At 41.8% G+C, this 25,042-nt stretch overlaps 1 protein-coding gene across 5 annotated transcripts in view; it reads left to right on the forward strand.

Moving 5' to 3' along the window:
- Positions 1–25,042, forward strand: part of LOC124719889 (zinc finger protein 726-like) — a 609,944-nt gene that overhangs the window by 524,449 nt on the left and 60,453 nt on the right. For all 5 annotated transcript variants that reach the window (XM_047245071.1, XM_047245068.1, XM_047245069.1 and 2 more), the window contains exon 3: positions 7,408–7,500. In XM_047245071.1, the coding sequence (XP_047101027.1) occupies positions 7,408–7,500 (93 nt within the window). The remainder of the gene's footprint in view (positions 1–7,407; positions 7,501–25,042) is intronic.

Raw genomic sequence — 25,042 nt, forward strand, 5'->3', positions numbered from 1 at the left:
AACCTTTTCCATTTTTCCTTGGAGCTGTGAGAAGCTTGTGTTTTATATCATCACTAATATTTCCTGATGCTAATACACTACTGGTCATTAAAATTGCTACACCAAGAAGAAATACAAATGATAAACAGGTATTCATTGGACAAATATATTATACTAGAACTGACATGTGGTTACATTTTCACGCAGTTTGGGTGCATAGATCCTGAGAAATCAGTACCCAAAACAACCACCTCTGGCCGTAATAACCTCCTTGATATGCCTAGGCATTGAGTCAAACTGACATTGGGTGGCATGTTCAGGCACAGCTGTCCCTGCAGCTTCCAACACGATACCGCAGTTCATCAAGAGTAGTGACTGGCGTATTGTGACGAGCCAGTTGCTCGGCCACTATTGACCAGACATTTTCAATTGGTGAGAGATCTGGAGAATGTGCTGGTCAGGGCAGCAGTCGAACATTTTCTGTATCCAGAAAGGCCCAAACAGGACCTGCAACATGCGGCGGTCATGCATTATCCTGCCAAAATGTAGGGTTTCGCATGGATCGAATGAAGGGTAGAGCCATGGGTCGTAACACATCTGAAATGCAACATCCCTGTTCAAAGAGCCGTCAATGCGAACAAGAGGTGACAGAGACGTGTAACCAGTGACACCCCATACCATCAGACCAGGTGATACACCAGTATGGTGATGACGGATACATGCTTCCAATGTGCGTTCACTGTGGTGTCGCCAAACACAGATGTGACCATCATGATGCTGTAAACAGAACGTGGGTTCATCCGAAAAAAATTGTTTTGCCATTCGTGCACCCAGGTTCGTCGTTGAGTACACCGTCGCTGGCACTCCTGTTTGTGATGCAGCGTCAAGGGTAACTGCAGCCATGGTATCAGAGCTGATAGTCCATGCTGCTGCAAACATCGTCGAACTGTTTGTGGAGATGGTTGTCGTCTTGCAAACGTCCCGATCTGTTGACTCAGGGATCGAGACGTGGCTGCACGATCTGTTACAGCCATGCAGATAAGATGCCTGTTATCTCGACTGCTAGTGATACAAGGTCATTAGGATCTAGCACGGTATTCCGTATTGCCCTCCTGAACCCACTGATTCCATATTCTGCTAAGTCATTGGATCTTGACCAACTCGAGCAGCAATGTCGCGATACGATAAACTGCAATCACGATAGGCTACAATCCGACCTGTGTCAAAGTCAGAAACATGATGGTACGCATTTCTCCTCTGTAAACGAGGCATCACAACGACGTTTCACCAGGTAACACTGGTCAACTGCTGTTTGTGTATGAGAATTCGGTTGGAAACTTTCCTCATGTCAGCACATTGTAGGTGTTGCCACTGGCACCAACCTTGTGTGAATGCTGTGATAAACTAATCATTTGCATATGACAGCATCTTTTTCCTGTCGGTGTAGCAATTTTAATGGCCAGTAGTGTATATCCAAATAATTGCCAATATCCTTGGGATTAAACGAATCTGTCAATGAACTTTGTTGTGGAAGTTTCGACGAAGTGTTGGGCTCTGCCTTTACATCTGGTGGCATTCTTGCAGCTGAATGGTGACCGGAGTCGTCAGATGTTTCTACTTTTTTCCTTATTACATAATGCTCCACTTTATTATATTGTTACGATGTAGGTAAATCAGATGCCAATTATTCTTGAATAAATACTTTATTCACACTGAAAAATACAACACTGGTACACTTAGCAGTAAAACACACTGAGCCATCCTCCCAATATTTCTAATATCACTAAGCACAATACTGACTACAGTCTGTGGTAATATCCGATAATGCAGTTGTTCACTTATTATCACTTCCAAGTTATCGCGGAGATTGTAGCATTCGAACTGCTTACCTGTCAGCGACTCTGCTTCCCTTATGTTTGTGGCTCAGTTGTCATCAGAACATTCGCTCCAGAATATCAAATGCACTCTGCCATTTGTAAGTCACACAGGTGATGTTTCCCCTCGAGGTAGGTTTTCAACAGATGATAGCAGTGGCAGCTACAGCAGGGTTAAGATGAACGACAAAATTAGTAAAATGAGGGCAAGGGCTCTCGCACTCCCACAAAAAAGCAAAAGCTAAATAGAGATGGAGAAAAGCTTACAATATTGGTTTGCACACAGAAAGATACAGTAAAAGAAAATTATTAACCCAAATATATTTATGCACCTGCTAATACTGCTACTGCAGAAGTGCTGTATTTGTTTCGCACACATTGTACCACTCAATTAGCTTTTTACAGCAAATGCCATGAGAATCTTTGAGTTCAGTGGCCCAAAAAATAAATTTGTTATGCCACTGCTTTTGTAGGGATAAACCTGTGGTACTGGATGTGGTGAATGCAGGTAGGAGATTTCAGAAAAATCATGAAAGAACAAATGTGGATGTAACAAGAGGGAAATGGCTGTAAAATTAACTTTGGTAGCGTGTATAGATGTTCAGTGACAACTGTAATTGTACCAAGAGTTTGACTGCATCATTACACCATTTGACTAGGGAAAGTGGTGGAGAGTAAACGAGCTGTGAATTTGTAGTCCAGTGCAGATAAACAAGTAGTCATAGCTTTTTACATCAAAAGTTATTCCTTATTCCTGTTCATTATAGTGAAAAATTTGTTTTTAGTTTTGTGTTACTAGGACAACAACCATGGGTGTCCAGATGGCATATACGTGAGTTGTTTTTTGTGACTTCTGAAGGATTGCTAAGGATGCAAGCAAAACAATTATATTTATTTTTATTTGTGTATATGTAGGACAAATTCACAATTACATTCAAATGTAAAATAATTAAATTTGTAAGTTACATGGCATCCATAATTCATTACATAATGACTGTGACAGTGACACTGGAGAGAAGCAGAAAGTCCTCATGATATCTACATGTTTTATATTTTGTACAATAATGATAGGGCATTGTTTTTCAGAATGAAGGAACTTTTATTGAAGGAAAACAAGTGGACTTCTTGGCTTCACCTGGGTATGCATTTACTCCAGTTCTGACCACCTCGACCTCCATTATATTTCACTCCATTCTCTGTACATGTCCCTCCCCTTTCCCCAGGGGCCTTTTAGAGTGACTCATTAGCTGAGAAGGTCAATGTGATGGTATACTGATGCCATGTGAAATTGTAGGTCCCCCTGGTGCTTCAAGTGTCTGGAATTTGGGCATGTCTTTGCATTGCAGCACTAACCCCATCTCTAGAGATTGTGGATGAGTATCGCTTGCAAATGCTGTGTTTGCATCTCTCCCCTTCTTTGTCCACTGAGGAAAACACCACACTCCTTACCCAACAGATTACACTGTTTTCTAGATAGTGAAGAAGATACAAGAATACAGGACTCAGGACAAACCTACTGGCAAAGAGGCCAAACAGAACTGCAAGCCCTGTTCATCCCTCATCATCACTACCCTGGATGTGTGCCCAGATCGGCTGACATCATTGCTGACTGTAGTGCTTTTGCCTTTCATGTCGGCCCTGACTCCCTGCCACATGGAGGCATCAACAAGGCAGTCCAGAATATAATTACAGCCATTCATTTGGCAGCTGATTTAGCAATCCTCTGTTTCTTGGACCTGCTCTGACAGAAGAGAATACATTGGTGGTCATCAGAAATTGTAGAGGCCATTAGTGATAATAGGTGGGCTCTCCAGCACTATAAGTGGCACCAATCAATGGAGTATGTTATTTACTTCAAGTGTCTTCATGCCTGGGTCTGCCACCTGATGAAATGATGTAAACAAGAATGCTGCGAGCAGCCTGTTTCAACCATCAGACCATAAACCTCTCCTTCGCATGTTTGACCTAAGATGAGACATTTCTATATATACCAGACACTAGTAGGTGTATCTGCTATTGCCTTGAAATTCCACTGTCTTCACTGACCCAGGCACCATTGCCAACATTTTTCTCTACATATGCTAGAGTCTCAGCATCTGAGATTTATCAACATGTTTTTCATGTTCTTAAGCAATGGGTGGAGTAAAAGGAATTACCTTTTACTGTGTGCCACCTGGAGCTGTATAAAGCTCAATTCACGGAGTGGGAATTCATCAGTGTCCTTGCCCTCTACCCTGGTACAGCCCCAGGGCCCGGTCACATTGACAACCAAATGATCAAGCACCTATCAGTGGATTGTCAGCATCATACCCTTGCCATCTGTAACTGCATCTGGACCAAGGGCTAGTTCCAATCACAACAATTAGAAAGCATCATTGTCACAGTGCGGAAACTGGGTAAGCACCTTTAGAGATGAGCAGTTATCGCCCATTAAGTTCCACCAATGTTCTCTGTATATTGCTTGAATGCACAGTGAGCTGACAGCTGTGTGGCTCCTTCAGTCTCGTGGTCTTCTGGCTGCATCACAGTGTGGTTTTTGGCAAAGCTGTTTCCCTACTAATAATGTGGTTTGCCTACAGTCTGCCAGCCAGTCAGCTTTTGCCCAGTGTCAATGCATTGTAGCAGTCTTCAACGACCTGCAAAAGCTGTATGACACCAGCAGGTGACACAATATCCTTGATACCTCACGCGAATAGGGTCTCTGGGATCCACTCCCAGTTTTTATATAGAATTTCGTGTCACAGTGTATATTCTAGGTTCTAGTTGGTGCTTCCACAACACTCCCCATATCCAAGAGAATGGAGTCCTGCAGGATTCTGTACTGCATATCCTTGTGCTTCTACAAGCCATCAATAGCCACCTCTAGCTGTGAGGTCATCAGTATCACCCTCCCTGTATGCTGACTACTTCTGCCTCTTACTATTGCTCCTCTAGTGTGGGTGTCACTGACTGTAGACTAGAAGGCACCATTCAAAAGAAACGATCATGGTCACTCATCCATGGCTTTTGGTTTTCAGCTGCCAAGACTCATGTCATGGTTTTCTGTCAACATCGTATGGTTCATCTACAACCAGAACTTTATCTTGATTACAAACTACTCAGTGTGGCAGGAACTTACTGTTTTAGGACTAGTCTTTGGTTCTCAGTTGACATGAATTTGCAGTCTTTTGCAGTGTAAGTGAAAGTGCTTGCTGCACCTCAGTACACTTGGTCGCCTGAGTAACACCAACAGGGGTGCACAGTGCACTACCCTTCTGCAGCTTTACAAAGCCATGATCAAACTGTGTCTTGGTTATGGGAGTCTGGCATATGGTTCGGCATCGCCCTCAGCATAGCGGATACTGGATCAGATACACCACTCTGGGGTTTGATTTGCAACAGGAGCCTTTTGAGCTAGTCCTATGGACAGATTACTCATGGAGGCTGGGGTCAAATCATTGTGTACCAGGTGCAAACAACAGCTTCTCAGTTGAACTACCTATGTTTGCAACTCTCCTAAGCATCCAAACTATTGTCCCCTCTTTCCAAACATGGAAGCCTATTTCCCACAATGGTGGCCCAGATCAGGGATTATGATTGCAGTCCACACCCTGTCCCTCCCCACTGAATTCCAGTTATTTCTTCCTCCATCTCTCCTCTGGGCCCACTCATGTACACCTCTGTGAGGAACCCCCTTGGTCACAGCTTTGTCTTGACTCATCATGAGGTCCGAAAGACATGGTCCCTCCTGAGGCCCTCTGCCACTAATTTTTCTCCATTTATGGTACATACCGGGCTTCAGCAGTAGTCTAAACAGATTGCTTGATGGTTGCTGATCACATGGGCTTTGCTTACACTGTCATGGGTCATACTGAACTGCCTTCCTTGCCAGAAGCTGTAGTGTTGTTAGCCATCTCTCATGCTCTTAAGCATATCCTTCCCTCCAGTGGTGGGTCCTTCATCTGCTGCAACCTCTGGACCAGTTTAGAAGCTCTCACCCAGTATTACCCTCAGCATCCCATGGTTATTGCTAATCAGTATTTCCAGTATGCTCTTAAGGAAGGTGGATGCTCAGTGACGATTGTTGGAATCCCTGGGAATGAACATTGCTGGTAGCTAGGCCAAACTGGCTACCAGTAAACCAGCTCTGGTGATGAGTATTCTGGAAACAGACCTCTGATTGGTATTACACCATCAAGTTTTAGGAACCTGAAATATGGAATGGATCACTCTAACTTCAAACTACCATTGATAAGGAAGACTACGAATCCTTGTAGGTCCTTTCATGCAGGCCTCTCAGAAGTATTCTACTGTCCTTTGCCAGCTCCACATCAACCATACCTGACTGACTTGTGGTCATCTCTTCCAGTGGGAGGACACACCCCACTGTCGTCATTCCCATTCAACAGTAGTCTACATTTTGCTGTATTCTCCATCCTTGCTATTGAGACCCATCGACAAGTTGGGAGAACACTGTTGACTCCTCTGCACAGACCAGGCTGTGGCTGTCTGGGCTTGGTGGTCCAGCCCAGTTCTCACCCTAGCTGCTCTTTTACACTTATTCCCTCCTGTCACATAGTGTTAGACAAATTAATCTTTCGTCTCTGTACTTCTCTTGCCCTGTCTGTATTGCTAGTCTTTCGTAGGCAGTTCATGAGTAAAGTACCTCTGGTAAGTGGCAGGGACTGGGGGATGTATGTCCTCTCATTGCGTTCTGCTGCTTCTGGCTGCTCCCTAAATGGGGCACCTTGTCTGTCTTCCATCCTCTGTGTTCATTTTTTCCTTTTGTCCCTTATATCGGTTTCACTGACCTCTCATAGACATTGGGGTTTTCTTCCCCTGAATTGTGTGTGGTAGGGTCTCTCTTACCTATAGTTGTGTAGATCCACCTGCCTGTTTGAGGAAGGACAGTTGACCTAGTAGTTTGGTGCCTTTAATCATTCAATCAGCCAACCACCTCTGTCCATCTGCTACCCCTCTCTGTGTCCATCTGTTTCTGCCACCTCTCTCTCTCTCTCTCTCTCTCTCTCTCTCTCTCTCTCTCTCTCTCTCTCTCTCTCTCTGTCTGTTGTTCTTCCGTTCCTCTCTCCACATCATCCTGCCCACTTCCATGGGAGGTTGCTGGTTCTTACCTTCTCAGTATTTTAGTCTAGATAGTAAGTAATACATGTATCTGGCTTGGTTGTAGTCGAACCAGTGGTTTAGGAGGTGATGTAAAACACATCCACTTTTGTACTATGTATGGTTGCTGTGTATGCTGGTAGCTGCTTGGTATGTAAGAAATAATTTTGATCAATATTTCGGGGTCAATCGCTTACTGTTGTGCCTGTCTTCAAGAATAAACAAAGATTCGGTTCCAAATATTTGAAATGTGTCACCACATTTTCTTACTGCCTATTTCAAATTGTTGAATATATGTGATTATTAGTGTTACGGCCATGACAGTTTCTACACAAGATCTGTTTGAATGTTTCTCTCTCTCTCTCTCTCTCCTGTTTTCCTGCTCCTCTAAGAGAGAGCCATTTGGAAGAAGACACAGAAGCCTTGATCACTTAACTTTTTTGCTTTTTTTCAGTTTCTTGAAGACCCATTAAAGACTGAAGGACCTAGTGTTTCGCTAAAGCAAGATCCCGAACTGAAACAACATGCTGATGGATCAGAGCATAATGTAAGTTTTCACACAAGCACTTTATTGTGTAGGAAGTGTAGTAAGAATGTCGTGACACAAATATGGGGCATTCAAGCTAAATTATCATGGATGGTGTGCAATTGTAACCTATGATACCAGCTATTTTCAAGAATTTTTGTGGTCTTCCAGTTGACTCTAGTTAGATGTGTTATTTCATGTTTATCACCAATAGTATTTTAACAGAACTTGTAACAAGCATATTTTTACAAACTATTACCATTTTATTAATTTTTTATTATGAATGTATGCAATGAATGCATTAAGTGCATGTTGGGTATCAACAGAGCAAGGAAGACTTCCTCTTGGAAGAAACTTAATCTCGTTATGTCTCTGTGTCACAGTGCTGTAACAGAAGATCTGGAACTATATGTGTTGGGGTATAGTTTAGAGTTCCCAGTCACTATTTACTGTAATATTTACATTATTACTGAAATCCTGCAGTGGCTGTGTGTAATTCCTTCTGATTTCCCTCCAGTACACGACATAAATGTGCATGGTTTCCCAAAGAGTAGGCTCTGAAAATATTTGTTGAAGAGCAAGAAGCTGTGTAAATAGCATTAAATTTTGTTAATTTTGATGATGATGTAGAGTATGCCATAATCATTTGATTAAACACTGAAAAGCCCTCTTATTTATTGGTTTACAGCTGGAAGATTATTGAGGTTTCTCTATTATCTGAGTTTAATTTTGAAATGTTGCCACACACCCATATATCAAGTTTGCTTATGGGAGTATGACCATCCGATAGAGCAGGCCATAGTGCCACTGAAATCAGAATGGATTATGTGATAGGAATAGAAAGTGAAAGTATGCCAAATAAATACTACACAATGGCTGATAGCAAAATCAGAGACATTAGAACTGATTTGGATGAATTGTGACACTCACTCTTCCCAGTTGATTAGAATCTGTGCAGAGTTGGATGATATTCATAAGAAAGGAATATTGAGAACTGTGTCAGAAGTTAGCGAGCAGTTATATTTCAGCATTTTTTTTTTTTTTTTTTTTTTCATGCAGTCTGTCAAAGATCCATTTGGAATATCTTGGTCCACTGATTTTATCAAGGAGGATCCTGAATTGAATTTGGAAATTGTCACTGAGGATATTGTAAGTATTCACATCTCTAATGTATTGCATGTAGTCAACTAATGAGCCTTTTGTTAATTGTGTAGAGTAAAGGATGTATTACAGTGGAATTAGCAGATTGTCAGTTTTCTGGAACTTTTTGCTGTTCGTAATTGTAGAGTATTTTTTTACTCCTGAACTTGACTATCATATCATCTGTTATGTGCGGACTGTTGTAAACAGAAGTGGAAGGGGACTGGTTGCTGGTATAATCATGTTTTCTGTAGCCCTTGTTGATATCAACTATATTGTATAATGGCTGTGTGTGATGGATAAACCTAATTCACATTTATATTAAGTGTAAGTTCTAATAGTGTAGGTCATTTTTCTGTTCTTATCTTCTGTGTGAATAATAGTTATTCTTGATTTTGTCATAAATTTTTTTTGGGTTTTGAAAAAGAGAGATAAAATTTGTATGTTGTAGATCAGCCCTGATACTTAGGCCACAACCTGTACATATTGTGGCAGCTTCGGTTGTGCCTGTTGTATTAGTTACAAATTTTTCAGTTATAGAAAAACCCTGTGTATGGCTTTTGGTGAATGATCGTTCACAGGTGAAGCCAACCTCAACATTTGAGTCCTGGCAGATCTAAAGAAGAAAGATTATTTGTTTAAATATGCTTTATGACCTTGCTAAGGGAAAGAGATGCTCACATTGTTAAACATGTCACAGAAATAAAATTAGATAAAGACTATACAAGCTTACAGGTCAAGGAACCAAACTATCATGCTAGTGACAGCTGACAATATCCCCCCCAGGGGATCCACAACTCTTTTGTGGATACGTGCGTAGTGAGCACGGGACCCCGAGCTAATGTGGCCTTCCTTTCCGGGCTGCATACCTTCCATTTCCGCATCCTTCCCCCCCCCCCCCCCCCCCCCCCTTATCTTCGCCCCCCCTCACCTCTGGCTCTTTCCTTCCCTTTCTCCCCCTCTGGGAGTATGGTTTGTGCCTACGTCCGGAGACGGACGCTTGTAAATGTACCGCATTCTTCGCCTTCCTTGCTTGTATGTCTTCATCCTTCCTTTGTCCTTCCTTTTTCCTTACCTCTTCTCTTTGCCCTTTTCTCCGCTGCGGCATTTGAGACCTCTCTTCTTTCCTTTCCCTTTCTTCCTCCCTGTGCGTGTCTGAAGGCCGACCCACGCACTTCCATGCGTAGCCGGTGACGGGGTAACGCATAATTCCCCACCCCGGGTAGACAGGTAGGACACGTACGTACGCCCTGGTAACGGCCAGGCCCACGGAGGGGTGATTACCTGAGCTGATACCTTCCGAAAGTGCCGATTGGTCCCTCCGTCCGTTTGTCGGGAGGTGTGACCTGAGGTGTGAACAATTACCTAAGGCGGGAGTGCCCTCAGAGAGGGCCCCCACAATGGAGGAGCGTGTCATCGGAGACGCCGGTAATCATGGGGTATTCTTTCGCAATGGTTTCCTCACCTTCCACTATGTCTGCTCACAAACATAAGTTCACTGAGTCCCAGCCACAGTCAGTTCTTCCATCGTTGCCACAGTTCCTTGTTGTTTCTCAGTCTGACGAAGGTCACGACTTCTCCACGGTCAACCCTTTCATTATTCAGAAAGGTGTCGACGCAATTGTAGGTCCTGTAAAGTCTTGTTCCAGATTACGGAATGGCACCCTGTTGTTAGAAACAGTCAGTGCCCTCCAGGCACAAAAATTGCTGCGTACCTCACTACTACACACCTTCCCTGTCCGGGTGGAACCGCACTGTACTTTAAATTCCTCGCATGGAGTCGTTTATACATGCTCCCTCGCTGGACTGTCTGACGAAGAAATTCAGCACTACCTGTCTGACCAGGGCGTAACGGCTGCTCATAGGGTTATGAAAAGGGTTGACACGAACATCATTCCAACCCGCACTGTCTTCTTGACATTTGACAAAGTTCAACTCCCATCGAAAATCAAAGCAGGCTATGAGATAATTTCCGTTCGCCCCTACGTCCCAAACCCCACGCGTTGCTATCGGTGTCAGCAGTTCAATCACACCAGCCAGTCCTGTTCCAATCTGGCCAAATGTGTTACGTGTGGCAAGGATGCCCATGAGGGTGCTTGTCCACCTCCATCCCCTCGCTGCATCAACTGTATGGGTGACCACACTGCTTCCTATCGAGATTGTCCTGTTTTTAAAGACGAAAAGCTCATCCAGGAAATAAGAGTGAAGGAAAAGGTGTCGACCTTTGCTGCTAGAAAATTATTCGCCAGTCGACAGCCCACCGTGCCTCAAAAAGGAAAATACAGCACTGTCCATGCTTCTCCTCGGCCAACAAAGGAGGCGGCCACGCAGACTTGCAACCTCACCTTTAGTGCCACGGTCGTCAGATCGGCCAGTGCAAAGATCGCCCGTTCAACCTCACCACTTTCGTCTGCCCACTCTCTGGCTCACCCTTCGTCGAGTTCTGCTAAATCTCGAGCCCAAAAGTCAGACACCAAGACTTCGAAAAAAGAGTATACTCGTGAAGAGTTTTTACGTACGGCTACTTCCCAACCATCGGTTCCTCCTTCCTCTAAACATCATACTTCCAAGAAGGCTACAAAGAAACCCAGTTCCTCTCCTTCTCTGCCAAGGCGTGTCCCATCTGCAGCACCACCTGGCGGAAATCGCACTCAGCCGTCTTCTGTGTCGCCGAGGCGCACTGCTGGCGGCCGGTCAACCGGCTGATCGCTGGTGGCAGGAGCTGCTCCTGACCAACCTATGGATCAGGATCTTCTGCCTTCCGCTGAATGCCATTCCATGCTGTCGGTCGCAAGCTCTGAGCAGTCGTTGAGTTGACAGCGACCTTGGTCACATTCCTCCATTTTCTGTTCACCCTATGTCCATTATCCACTGGAATATCCGCGGTATTCGAGCCAATTGGGATGAATTGGCGATCCTCTTACGATCCTACTCGCCGGTCATCTTCTGTCCTCAGGAAACAAAGCTGCATCCCCATGACCGTTTTGTTCTCCCTCATTTTCAGTCCGTCCGATATGATCTCCCCTCTGTTGAAGGCACTCCAGCACATGGAGGACTCATGATTCTTCTCCATGAAACTCTCCATTATATCCCAATCCATTTAAACACTTCCTTCCAAGCTGTCGCCGTCCGTCTTTCCCTTTCCGGATACACGTTCTCTCTTTGTACGGTATACATTCCATCGTCCACACAAATGGCACGAGCTGATCTCCTTCATCTTCTTGGTCAGCTTCCACCCCCATATTTGCTGGTTGGGGACTTAAATGCCCACCACCCGCTTTGGGGATCTCCACATCCTTGTCCGCGTGGCTCACTATTGCTAGACGTCTTCCACCAAGCAGATCTAGTTTGCCTCAACACTGGGGTCCACACATTTTTGTCTGCCTCCTCGACAAATGTATCTCATTTGGACCTTGCGGTCGGTACTGTTCCGCTAGCTCGGCGCTTCGAATGGTTCGCCCTTGATGATACACACTCGAGTGACCACTTTCCATGTGTCCTTAGACTGCAGCCTCAACTGCCCTACATGCGCCCACGACGCTGGAAGTCTGCCCAAGCTGATTGGACACTTTTTTCGTCTCTAGCGACGTTCGATGACCGTCACTATCCCAGCGCCGACGATGAGGTCACACATATTACCGACGTTATTCTTACAGCTGCGGAACATTCAATACCATGCACCTCCGAATTGCCCCGGCGCCCCCCAGTTCCTTGGTGGAACGAGGCATGCCGTGATGCAATACGTGAGCGGCAGCGTGCTCTCCGCGTTTTCCGCCACCATCCTACTTTGGCCAACTGTATCCGCTATAAGCACTTGCGAGCGCGATGCCGTCGCGTCATCCGCGATAGCAAGAAGGCAAGCTGGAAATTCTTTGTTAGCTCATTTAACACCTCCACTTCCTCCTCGGAAGTTTGGAGTCGGCTTCGACGGTTCTCAGGCGCACCTAGTTTCTCCCCGGTCTCTGGGCTCACTGTCGCGCATGACACATTAGTGGACCCTGTCGCAATTTCTGACTCGTTGGGTCAGCACTTTGCTGATATTTTGAGCTCTTCAAATTACCTGCCAGCGTTTCTCCCGAAGAAACGTGCAGCGGAAGTGCGACATCTTGCTTTCTCCTCTCAAAATCGCGAAAGCTACAATACTGTTTTCTCCTTGCGGGAACTCCAACATGCACTCTTCTTCTCGCTCCTCCGCCCCAGGACCAGATGGTATCCACGTCCAAGTGTTGCTGCATTTATCAACCCATAGTCTGCGTTACCTCCTTTGCCTTTAAAATCGAATTTGGACCGACAGTACTTTTCCCAGACGATGGCGGGAAGCTATCGTCGTTCCTGTTCCGAAACCTGGAAAGGACAAACATCTCCCCTCTAGCTATCGCCCCATTTCTCTCACAAGTAGTGTCTGTAAGGTTTTGGAGCGTATGGTGACTTACCATTTAGCGTGGTGGCTGGAATCCCGCAGTCTTTTAACACATGCCCAATGCGGATTCCGAAAGCATCGTTCTGCAGTTGACCATCTTGTTGCTCTCTCCACTTATGTCATGAACGATTTTCTCCGGAAACGCCAAACGGTAGCAATATTTTTTGATCTGGAGAGAGCATACGATACCTGTTGGAGGACAGGCATCCTCCGCACACTGTTCTCTTGGGGCTTTTGAGGTCAGCTGCCCCCTTTTCTTCGCGAATTTATGGCAGAGCGCACATTTAGGGTGCGGGTGAACACTATTCTCTCCCGTACTTTCTCCCAAGAAAATGGGGTACCCCGGGGCTCCGTGCTGAGTGTTGTGCTGTTTGCCATTGCCATCAATCCAATTATGGATTGTCTCCTTCCTGATGTCTCGGGCTCCCTCTTTGTGGACGATTTTGCGATCTACTACAGCTCTCAACGGACCAGTCTTCTTGAACGACGTCTTCAAGTATGTCTCGATCGCCTCCACTTGTGGAGCATCAAAACCGGCTTCCGTTTCTCACCCAGTAAGACCGTTTGTGTTAATTTTTGGCGACGTAAGGAGTTTCTTCCGCCCTCCTTACATCTAGGTCCTGTCAACCTTCCGTTTTCAGACGTCGCTAAATTCTTGGGTCTTATGTTTGACAGAAAACTGTGCTGGTCCTCCTACGTTTCCTATCTTTCGGCTCGCTGTCTGCGATCCCTCAACACCCTCCGTGTCCTGAATGGTACCTCCTGGGGAGTGGACTGAGTGGTCCTTCTCCGCCTCTATCGCGCCTTAGTGCGCTCGAAATTGGACTATGGAAGCATAGGCTACTCCTCTGCTCGGCCGTCTATTCTTCGGCGTCTCGACTCTATCCACCACCGTGGATTACGTTTAATGTCTGGAGCTTTTTACACCAGCCCTGTGGAAAGCCTTTATGCTGAGACTGCTGAACCTCCGCTGTCCAATCGGCGAGCAGTCCTTCTGAGTCCGTTATGCTAGCCATCTGTCTTCCATGCCTGCTAATCCAGCCCATGACATTTTTTTCGACGCCTCCTTTGACGTAGGGTATGCAGGCCGCCCCTCCTCCCTACTACCATCGGGAGTCCGCTTCCGTCAACTGCTCCAGTCTCTTTCCTTCCGCTTTCCTAAAACCTTCTTGACAACTTGGGGTACAGCACCACCTTGGCTCCGTCCCCGGATCTGCCTGGTCCGTGACCTTTGTCGATTTCCCAAGGATGGTACCGCTTCACTTGTTTTTCGTCGGGCATTTGCTGCTCTATGTGCACAAATGACGGACGCCACATTTATTTGCACCGACGGCTCGAAAACATCGTTAGGTGTAGGGAGTTCCTATATTGTTGGCGACACCCCAAATCACTTTCGGCTTCCCGACCAGTGTTTGGTTTATACTGCGGAGCTTTACGCTGTTCTCTAGGCTGTCCACTACATCCGCCGCCATCAGCGGATACAATACGTTGTCTGCTCAGATTCTCACAGCTCTCTCCTCAGTCTCCAAGCTCTTTATCCTGTGCACTCTCTGGTCCACCGGATTCAGGACTGTCTGTGCTTGCTCCACCTGGGGGGCATCTCGGTGGTGTTCCTCTGGCTCCCGGGACACGTTGGAATCTGTGGAAATGAGGCGGCCGATATTGCAGCCAAGGCTGCAGTCTCTCTTCCTCGGCCAGCTATTCAATCGATTCCCTTCGCCGATCTACGGAGCGTTCTATGTCGACGTGTTGTTCATTCATGGCACATGCATTGGTCAACACTTACCCATAATAAATTGCGGGAAGTGAAAGCCCTTCCTTGCGCTTGGACCTCTTCCTCCCGAACGCGTCGTCGGGAGGAGGTAATTTTAGCTAGACTCCGGATAGGGCACTGTCTTTTTAGCCATCGACATCTTTTAAGCGGCGATCCTCCCCCACTCTGTCCCCACTGCTCTCAGCTGAGGACGGTAAGACACCTTTTAATTGAGTGCCCCTATTTTAATCCGTTACGCTCCCGTCTACAGCTATCGCCTGATATATCGTCAAATTTTGCAGATGACACGCGCTCAGCCGACCGCGTTCTCAAGTTTATTAGTGCCAGTGAAATGACGTCAGTCATTTGAAGTTTGTTTGGGGACAACCAACCCCTTTCTGTCGCGGATTTTTAAGCCTTCCTTATGCTTTTAGTTTCTCCAATTTTTGACTTTCGTTCCCATTGCTGCTGGTTTTCAATTTCGGTTTTTTATTGTTTCCTAAGTCACGGACCAGGTGCTAATGACCATAGACATTTTGCGCTCTAAAACAAAAAAAAAAAAAGCTCACGGTATGTAAAGGAGTGGAGCTGATTCACAGCTAACAGACCAAGACTTCAGGTCACAGAGACTCCTATTATGCCATTTTGAACAAATTAAAGGGATGCATTAGCATCAAAAGTAGACAGGACAGTATGTGGAACACCAGTAGTGTTGTTCCACAAGAAGGGTTTTACAGAAATAACACCATGCATAGTAGTCAGGGATGTGCAAATCAGAAGATTGGCCAAAACAATGAACTGTAGGCATAGCTGTAGTTGTCAAAGTGGCTGGCTTGTAGTTGGTGATTAGTTACCATGAAAATGCAAAAGGCAGTACTGGCCTTCATATGCAACCCAAGAGATCCCAGGTCGTACAGGATGCTTCCATAGCACCTGGGCAGAGATATTGCCCACTGCATGGAGTGCTGCTGTCAGTGCAAGTGTGGAGAATAGTGTGTTGCTGGTTGTGTGGCCTGGAAAACCATGTCATGTGGTTGGCACTGAAATCACTGATGTGTACCCCACTTGTTAGTTTGAAATTACGTATGAAATAGTGGTAGTCACCTGAGCGAATCGTACAAACAAACTAATCTATTAGTAATTCCCTTAATTAGCAGTGTTAGATTAGCATTAGTTACACTTCAGAGGTAAATTCCTGTGGGAGAAGGCTACATCAGATTCGGTGGGTAGCCACTTAGGTGTCAATGGGTTGGAGCATTGGCAATCACCCATTCTTATGCCAGTTCATAAGAACAGGATCAAAGATCAGATCAGCGACATTGCAACTCATAATATTAATTCTCTACTTAAAATAGGAAAATAAAGATTTGATAGATGACTTAGAGAAGCAGAAAATTTTAGAAACAGGACTCCAGGAAATAAGAAATACTACAGAAGAACCATTCAAATCACAAGGCTACTGAATTTACAATGGTAAACCTGGAATAAGGGTTATGAAAGAATGTCCCCAATTTGGAACTGGGTTTATAGTCAATGTGAAAATAATACATTTGATTTTTGATTTCCAAGCCACCTCCCCTAGAATTGCAACTTTGAGTTTAAAAATATGTAACAAAATTTATATCATCGTTAATGCCCATACCCCTACTAATGAAACGAATTTTCTAACAAAGACCAGGAACGAAGTGGAAAAGTTTTGGGATCTCCTTGACCAAGCAATAAACCATGTAAATATTAACATTGTTAAGATCCTATTAGGGAACTTCAATACTCAACTCAGAAGAGAAAAGAAATACTGGGATATTATTGGGAAATAGGCTCCACATAAACAAGTTAGAATGGTCAAAGACTTCCTGAAATCTGTAGGGAACACAAACTGATCTCAAAGTACACATACTTCAAAAGGAGGCCAAACAAATGTAAAACTTGGAAACATCCTGATTGGAGAAAAGGAGAATGGCAGCTGGATCATGTATTTATGGACAAATTCTTCCACAGAAAAATCTACTATGTTAAAATGCTCAGGCAACAAGCAGAAAATTTAGCCCCATTGAACCGACCTAATAGACATGTCTGGTGGAACTCAGAATACGACAAAATTCATAGTGGAAGACATTGTGCATGGTTAAAATATCAAACACACAAAACAGAAGAAGACACAACCAACCTCAAAAATATCAAGCAAAAGTTCACACAAATTATCAGGCAAACCAAGAGACAATCACAGAAAGATCTAACCGACTCAATAGAAAAAATTACCATAAAACCAATTTCAGAGACTTCTACAAAATGTTTGGAAGACAATTACGAAAATTTGCCCCTGCCACATTAATGCTGGAAAGGGAAGATGGAAGAAAGCCACATAATGACGAGGTAAATGCTGAAATCATGGCAAAAGCATTTAGTAAATTTTTAAATTGTGAAGAACCCCAGGAACTTGTAGCAATTACTACACACACACCCATCAAGACTCCACCTGATCTCATGAATCCTCCAACAATTCAAGAGGTGGAAACAGCACTCAGAGATGAAAACTTATAAGGCGTGCGGAGAAGACCATGTTTTTTGCAGATATGTGGACATATGCCAGTGATATAATTCAAACATCCTTACACATAGCCCTAACAAAAATCTGGATAACAGAAAAGTTTCCCAAACATTGGACCACAGTCATAATCCAACCATTCCACAAAAAAGGAGATAAAAGCAACCCAGGTAATTACAGAGGTATCACTCTTAGACTGCACATAGATTTTCTCCACAGTCCTATACAAGAGGATCAAACAGCAAATAGAGGAAGAATTAGGTGAATACGAAGGAGGCTTCAGACATTGGAGAAGCTGTGCAGAACAGATCATCAATTTAAAATTAGCCATATAATATTACAAGAAACAAAATGAACCTCTTGTAATAAACTCCATGGACTTTAAAAAAGCACATGACTGTATCCATAGATCTTCAATGTTAAAAATCTTAAGAAGTTTTGGGCTCCATACAAAATTAATCAAATTGATAGAACTCACCTTAACCAACACTGTTTGATATGTCAAGTTCAGGGAGGAACTCTGAGCCATTCATCATAAAAGCAGGTTTAAGACAAGGAGATTGTTTGACACTCTTGCTGTTTGAACTGTACTTTAGAATACATGATGATGAAATGGTACAACATTAACCCAAAGAACATCCAAATTGGAAGATCCAAACACAACATAACTATAAATTGTCTAGGATTTGCTGATGACCTAACTCTCTTGTCCAACAGTATTCAGGAAACCAAACAAGAAATTCTCACTACAGGAAATAGCACAAAAAATTGGTCTTGAAATATCCTTTGAAAATCCAGTCATCATGTTAACTGACCCTACACTCATAAACAAAATTGGTGTAGGAAACCAAGAAATCAAAATTGTAGATAAATTTGAATTACTGGGAGAAATCAAAACACATGAACTCCATGAAAAGCCAACATGGCATAACAGAATAAACAAATTGACTACAACACAATATATCACCAAGAACACCTACAACAAAAAGATCCTGTCAATAGCAACAAAATTAAAGCACTACAAAGCAGTCACTCAGCCCGAAATAACATACACAAGTGAAACCATCTTCAAAACAACTAACACGCAGAAATAGAGAAAATACTCAAAATAGGGAGAAGAATCATCAGAATGTGTATCAACAACTCATACCAGAAAGATAGACACTGGAGAGTAGCTACAAATGAAACAGTCTACAAGGAAATAGAACTGGTAATGAGTACAATCAGGAAGAAAGAATTTCATTTTTTGGACATGTAATAAGAACACCAGAGAACAGGATCATCAGTAGGCCAATAGAAAAATTGTGGAATAGTAAGTGCAACATTAAGTGGATTACAGAAATCAAGGAAGATATGGATGAGCTACAGATTACATTTCAAGACCTAAGAAACAAAACTGACAATCAGGAAACTCACAGACAAAAAAACCAGACTGCAAATGAGAATCAACAGACAGACAATAGGAAGGGTGATTCCTGATGAAGACAGAAGAATGAGACCTGAGAGAATGAACAAATACTGGGCTGACAGGAAACTGAAAAATTCTTTGTAGAGAGTGGGCGAGAGTGGTCCAATGAAGGCCATAAAATGGAAATAATAATTTATTATTATTTCTTTCCTTTCTCAGACGTTATGTCTGGTTAAAAATGGAAAGTGACGCGGACCTTGATCAAGCGTGACTTCCTTTTAACTGTATGGTATATATTACATTGCATTTAGGAACTTTTGGGTTATTACTATTATTATTATTATTATTATTATTATTATTATTATTATTGAAACTCTTCAAGACAAATTAAGGTTATCATAACTTACTGAAAGAAATTCTACCTGTATAAGCAATTCCTCAGGGTGTTTAAAATCATCAGATTTCACAAGGCTATAACTTTGTCATAAATAAAGGTACAGAATTGGGGTCAGTTTTGTACTTCTATAGATACCTGAGAAGCCTTTATTTACAAAGAAACGAAGATTTTCCCATTGTGAACAATTTATATGAGTGCACATACAACATCAAGGTGCTTTTCACAGCAGTCTTTAGGATCATATTCATCATTTATTGATCACAAATATCGAAACTCTTTTGAACACATTTAAGCATCCAGGCGATAGACTTCATCCGTGCATTTGTAATCATGTCAGTTTAGGAAACTCACTGCTGTTGCCATGTAGCATCATAGTTCAGAGTTGTTGGAAGAGGATGCATATAGGTGGAGCCTTTCACAAACACCCACCAATAAAAAAGGTACCATACTGAGAGACGAAGCAAATTTCAAGGTCAGATCTGCAGCCCCTTATAGTTGATCAATCCCTCGGGCACCTTCTTGTTAAGAAGTGCTTCTTCGTGAAGGTATGCAATGGTACACCACCCATATGAAAAATTATGTTTTTGATCATTTTTTCATCTCTTCTGTTTTTGGCCCTTTTGTGTGTTCCCTAATATTTTCCACTCCCATCGGTTTGTTACAGAATTCCCTAATCTTCAGATTCCGTTCAGTGTTAATCTCACTAAACTGTTAATTACGTTACATATGTTTAATAATTAATCATGATTACTACCAACAAACTTCCTGCACTGTATTGCACAGCACATTACCCTTATTATTGTTACAGCTACCAGTTAGTCTTATCCCTCAAGGATTCATTTTGTACATTTTAAAGCAATCAGAAATGACTTGCTGCTGGAAGAAGTAGACAGTTCGTCATACACTAAATGAAACACACTGCATAAAATTCCTTGGTGTCTGCTTGGATTTAAAATTGAAACGGGGTAAAAAAATCAGTAAACTTGTCAAATAGTGTTCCGTAGTGACAGGTAGGTGCAAGATTCCCTAGGTCAATGAAGAGGTTTGGGCAAGGTGTTCACATCACATTCCTACTACAAGGTTGTATAGGATAAATCCTAGTGCCCTATAAGAGTATCCTATAGGATAGGACTGAGTGAAAGCATGCTAGAAAGCATTCCTGCAAGTTGACACTCAGGAGGAACACTTAGAATTGCAAGGCAGAGAGATATGAGCTTTTTGGTTAACTTGTTCTAATGCTGGTGCCTCCTTAATTATTATCAATCCGAATGCTTAAGAACTTCACTCATGGATTTTCATCCAGTGTGTCATTGATATGTCCTTCTATCTATAAGTCATTTGGATTTGTTTGGAATTGCATGATGTTTGTTTTTGTAAGTATAAAGATTGAATATTTGTTCTGTTGCCTGTAAACCAGCCACAAACATGTTCTATTAATGTCCTGGCTGTTTCTACTATGAATGTTTTGTTTTTTGTTGCTAAGCTAAGATTTAGTTCTTGTAAGTGTAATTCTTTTAACCCTAGTTTCCTCGAGTAAAGGGAGATCAAGGTTGTAATGTGATGCCAGTCCGCTTCTACTGCATATTTCAGTCATGCTGTAAAGTCAGCACAATATTTTACTAATTACATGGTTATGACCTTTACAAGAAGAGTTCTTGCTTCTGTGATTGATTTGAACATTCATCTGATAAAATTGATGGCTGGTCAAGTATACACTTCCTGACTGAGTGCCGTGGATCTAATTTCAATGGTCACTTTTTCTCCCCAATGTTTTCAGCTGCTGTAAGAAATTGTCTTCATGGCATGTTCACTGTTGGTCTTGGAGCTTATATATTGTCATTTGGAGATACCGAATGGAACTATAGTCACTAGAAAGTGGAGTGCCAAGTTGAGAAATAGGAGCACTGTTGACATACTCATCTGCTTTGGTTCTGTAGAGGGGTAACAGCAGTGGAGGCAGCCAGAAACATTTGTGCCCTGTTTGTGTTTAATGCCATTGGACAGAGCTTTGCAAGAAAATGGTTTTTTTTTATTCTAATGAGACTTCTTTTGCTATTAGTGACCTACATTTGGGATTTGATTAAGATCATTTAAATGCATTAATTCACAGTGATCCATGTCATTGTACTTGAGAACTGGCAAATTCGATGAACTTTGATCATTTCATGAACTTCTGACATTTGCGTGCAATGGGGAAGACTCAAAAATAGGGTGTATAGGTACCACATGCATTACACCAAAATCACAAAAATCTATGTCCATCTGTGCTTGATTGTCATCAGTTGGCTTGTGAACAACACTAACCATTCCTGCCCTGTATCATTATGCTGATCAGAAATGGTGGCTTTGTGCTAAAATAACGAAAAAAAGAGAATGGTTGAGCCCAAACAAAGCAGCAGCAAAAAGCATCCATGAAAGATAATGTTGTTCATCCAGAGTGATTTACTGTGAAGTGCTTCCTCAAGGTGTAACCACTGATTACTGGTGAAATTTGTCAACAACTGAGATGTGTTGCAGATGCAGTACATGAATGATGACTAGGAAGACACTACTCCAGGATAAAGCCTGCCCGCAATATGCTACTCTGACAAAAAACAGTACACATGAGTTGGATTTTAAAATCATTTCACACCACCTTATTCACCTGATCTAGCATTCGCAGATTTTCTCCTTTTCTGCTCTCTATTGAACAACCTTCAAGAAACTTCCTTTCCAGATGAAAATGCACACTGAACCTAGCTCAACGAGTTCTTTGCTTTAAAAACCATGTGACTTCTACAGTTACAGATACAAAAAGTCGCCCCAGCATTGGGATACTGCTGTAAATAGTGAAGGAGAACATTTCATTGATTATTAAGGTCTCTCTTATTTGTATCTGTAGTGTCTATTAACTATTAAACTTCCTGAAAAATATTATGAACCATACAACAATCAAATACTTGCTCCAAATGGATGCATATGCATAACTTTTTTTTTTTCATTCTACTGGTAAACTGTTACCTTTCATCTGTGTCTAACCAGTACGTATAATGTTCAAAATAATACTTGGTCTGTTGAGCCCAGTGTCTGGGTACAGATATTGCAAACACAGTTAGGTATTGTACATATCTTTCCGAATGCAGTTAACTCAGTGCATGTGTGCTAAGTGTTCGATGATGAATATTATTGTCTTGAGTTGTCAAGTTTATAAAGGATTTAATACTTTCTCAAAATAATTCTGATCCCCAAGTGAGGTTGTGGCTGAGTAAATATCAGAAAATTGTTAATTTCTTGTCATAAAAGGATGTGGCTCTGTTGAGAGATGACTGTAATCTGTGCACCATTGATTCTTAGAACATTTTGAGTAGTAGTATGTGGGTGAGCTCTGTTGTGACAGTCATCCAACATGAAAGCTAATTATTCTTGTTTTGACATATTGGTAAGGACAATTTTAATGAACAACACAGATAGTACATTGATGTATTTTGTAGGTTATCAAAATATGAGCATGCTTCTAAAAGTAATTTTGTATGAAGAAAATACAATGAAGAATTGACAGAACCTGTAAAGTAGTTGATAAATTTTACATCATTGTAAAAATGACTGAACTACTAAAATCCACCAATTGATGTTGGAAATAATTTGAATTTTTTGTATGATCAGTAGGCCTGTTAGTTGCAGCGGATAGAGATACAATTATTTCTTAATGGAAAACAACAGTATAATTACTCATTAAAGGTCAGTTGAATCAAAAGTACAATTCAGCTGAGGATAGAGTGATTCCAAGTTTCCTCTTGGGCAGTCACGCATATGCAAAGTGAGTTTCATAAATTGTTATACTAACGTTTCCTTTTCTAAATGATTGACAATGCGTTCACACAGTTGGCTGTGTGGAATTAAAGATAGCTCCTGAAAGAATTTTTTAGAAGTATATTCAAATCAGAAATTGTTTGAATTGCACCCTTCGTTAAAAATACAAATACATATGGAATGGGTTAAATTAGGCATGCAATAAGTGTACATAAAACTTGAAATCTGAAAGATAAAAGTAAAAAACTAATTGCATTTCGGATGCAATAGATTCTGTACATGACTCATGCAAATAGCATCATTTCTTAATGCAGTTTTTTATACTCTAAAAAACTAAAACTATAGATAAATTGTACAATTTTAAAACATGAGTTTTTCAATTTTTCATTATACTTCATTTTCTTAATGTTCAAATTTGTTCAGTTCTAACAAAAAGTGCTGTCACTTTGTACTTTGTGAATAAATTGTAGGCTTTGGAATGGGTTTGAAAAACATTACCATAGCTTCTGCATTTTCAGAGATGCCATAGAAATTGTTTTATACCTTTATCATTTAAAATTTCTACAGTGACAAACAATCCAGGATTTATCAGATTAACATGCACATCCTTGCCAGCATCTGTTGCAATTGTGTCTTCAATTGCTGCATTTGATTCCCTGAAAGAATGATTTTATTCTTCTGAATACCCAGAACATCTTTGATAGGTTGCATCCACAATTATGAGAAGTTGTTTGATTTTTTTCAAACTTAAAGCTTGTTTCGACAAGAATATTATGATACCTTAAGTTAGAAAATAATAATAGTTTTGAAAATGAGCAAAAGGTTTGACCTGAATGTAAGTTATGCTCACTCAGTTGTCCAGAAACCATCTTTCAGTACCATAAAACATGGTTTTTGCTTGAATCTGAGTTTGTGCACATTTATAAAAATCTGTAGCTCAGTCAGCATACCATTTTCTGTGTTTCATCTGGTTTCACACTCCTCTCCTCATTGCACCACCAATAGCATCCATCACAAGTTCACCACGACATGCAGCAAAGAATAAGTCCATTTCCGCTTTAAATACTTCCGAACACAAAGTGGATAATGTGTACTTGTTTTCCAATAGGGAAGTACAGCCATCTCAACAGATAGTAAACTTTTTTGAGACATGAGATAGTTTTCCTTACATCAGCTCTGATTTGTATGAGCACACAGCAACATGTGTTAGATCTCATTAGTGATGATGGCATGATGAAATGTTTCCGCAGCATCCAGGTAAAACCTGTGAAGCCTGAACCTGTTCATATGATGAATGAGCAGCTTAACTTGTCTTCATTAATCAGAGAAACATTATCTACAAAGCCTGTCTGTAGATCTCCAGATTTGAGAGATCCATTTTGCACATGTCCCCAGTTCAGCAGATTGTGAATTTTTAATGAAGGAGTGAAATATAACATTTGCTTATCAATTTCTGACACTGCCTCACCAGTGGTACCATTACCTTCTGTATATTTTTGTTGCCTGTCAACATCAGTACATTTTTTCCATTTCATTTTTTTGTCAGTCAACGTCATTATTTAATTTGGAGTGAAATTTAGTAGTTAAAGTTTTTATGCTTTATACATGAATTCACAGTACCCATGAATTGACAGTAGTCTACATGTTCCAGTAACTCCTTACCTTATGATAAAATGCTCTTTTCTGTGTCATTTTTCAGTGCATTCACCAGATAATCAGAGTTGGCATGATACCTTCACACATACATTGAGGTGTATTCAAAACCAACAAAATGTGTAATGCATGAAAGTATTTTTTATTTGTACCATTTGAATGCCTGCCTAAAATTGTTTATAAGCTCCCTGAGCTGAAAATACTATTTAGTGTTTTTGGAAAACTCTCTGCATCTTACTCTCAGGATCTTTAAATAATTTAGTATCCCATCTGTCAGGTGCTTGACCGATTGTCATCTCTGCCGTTAAAATAAAAAAAAATCAACTGTTTGCTTCTCTTCTTCTGAAACCGTGTTATTCAATTTGTGTTGTTAATGTTTGGTTACTAGTTATGGAAGTTATCGCACTGGAACAATTAATTTGTTTGTTACTGCATATTTCCATGTTGGGCTGTCTGGA

Source organism: Schistocerca piceifrons, chromosome 11 (assembly GCF_021461385.2).
Source record: "Schistocerca piceifrons isolate TAMUIC-IGC-003096 chromosome 11, iqSchPice1.1, whole genome shotgun sequence".
Lineage (NCBI taxonomy): Eukaryota > Metazoa > Arthropoda > Insecta > Orthoptera > Acrididae > Schistocerca > Schistocerca piceifrons.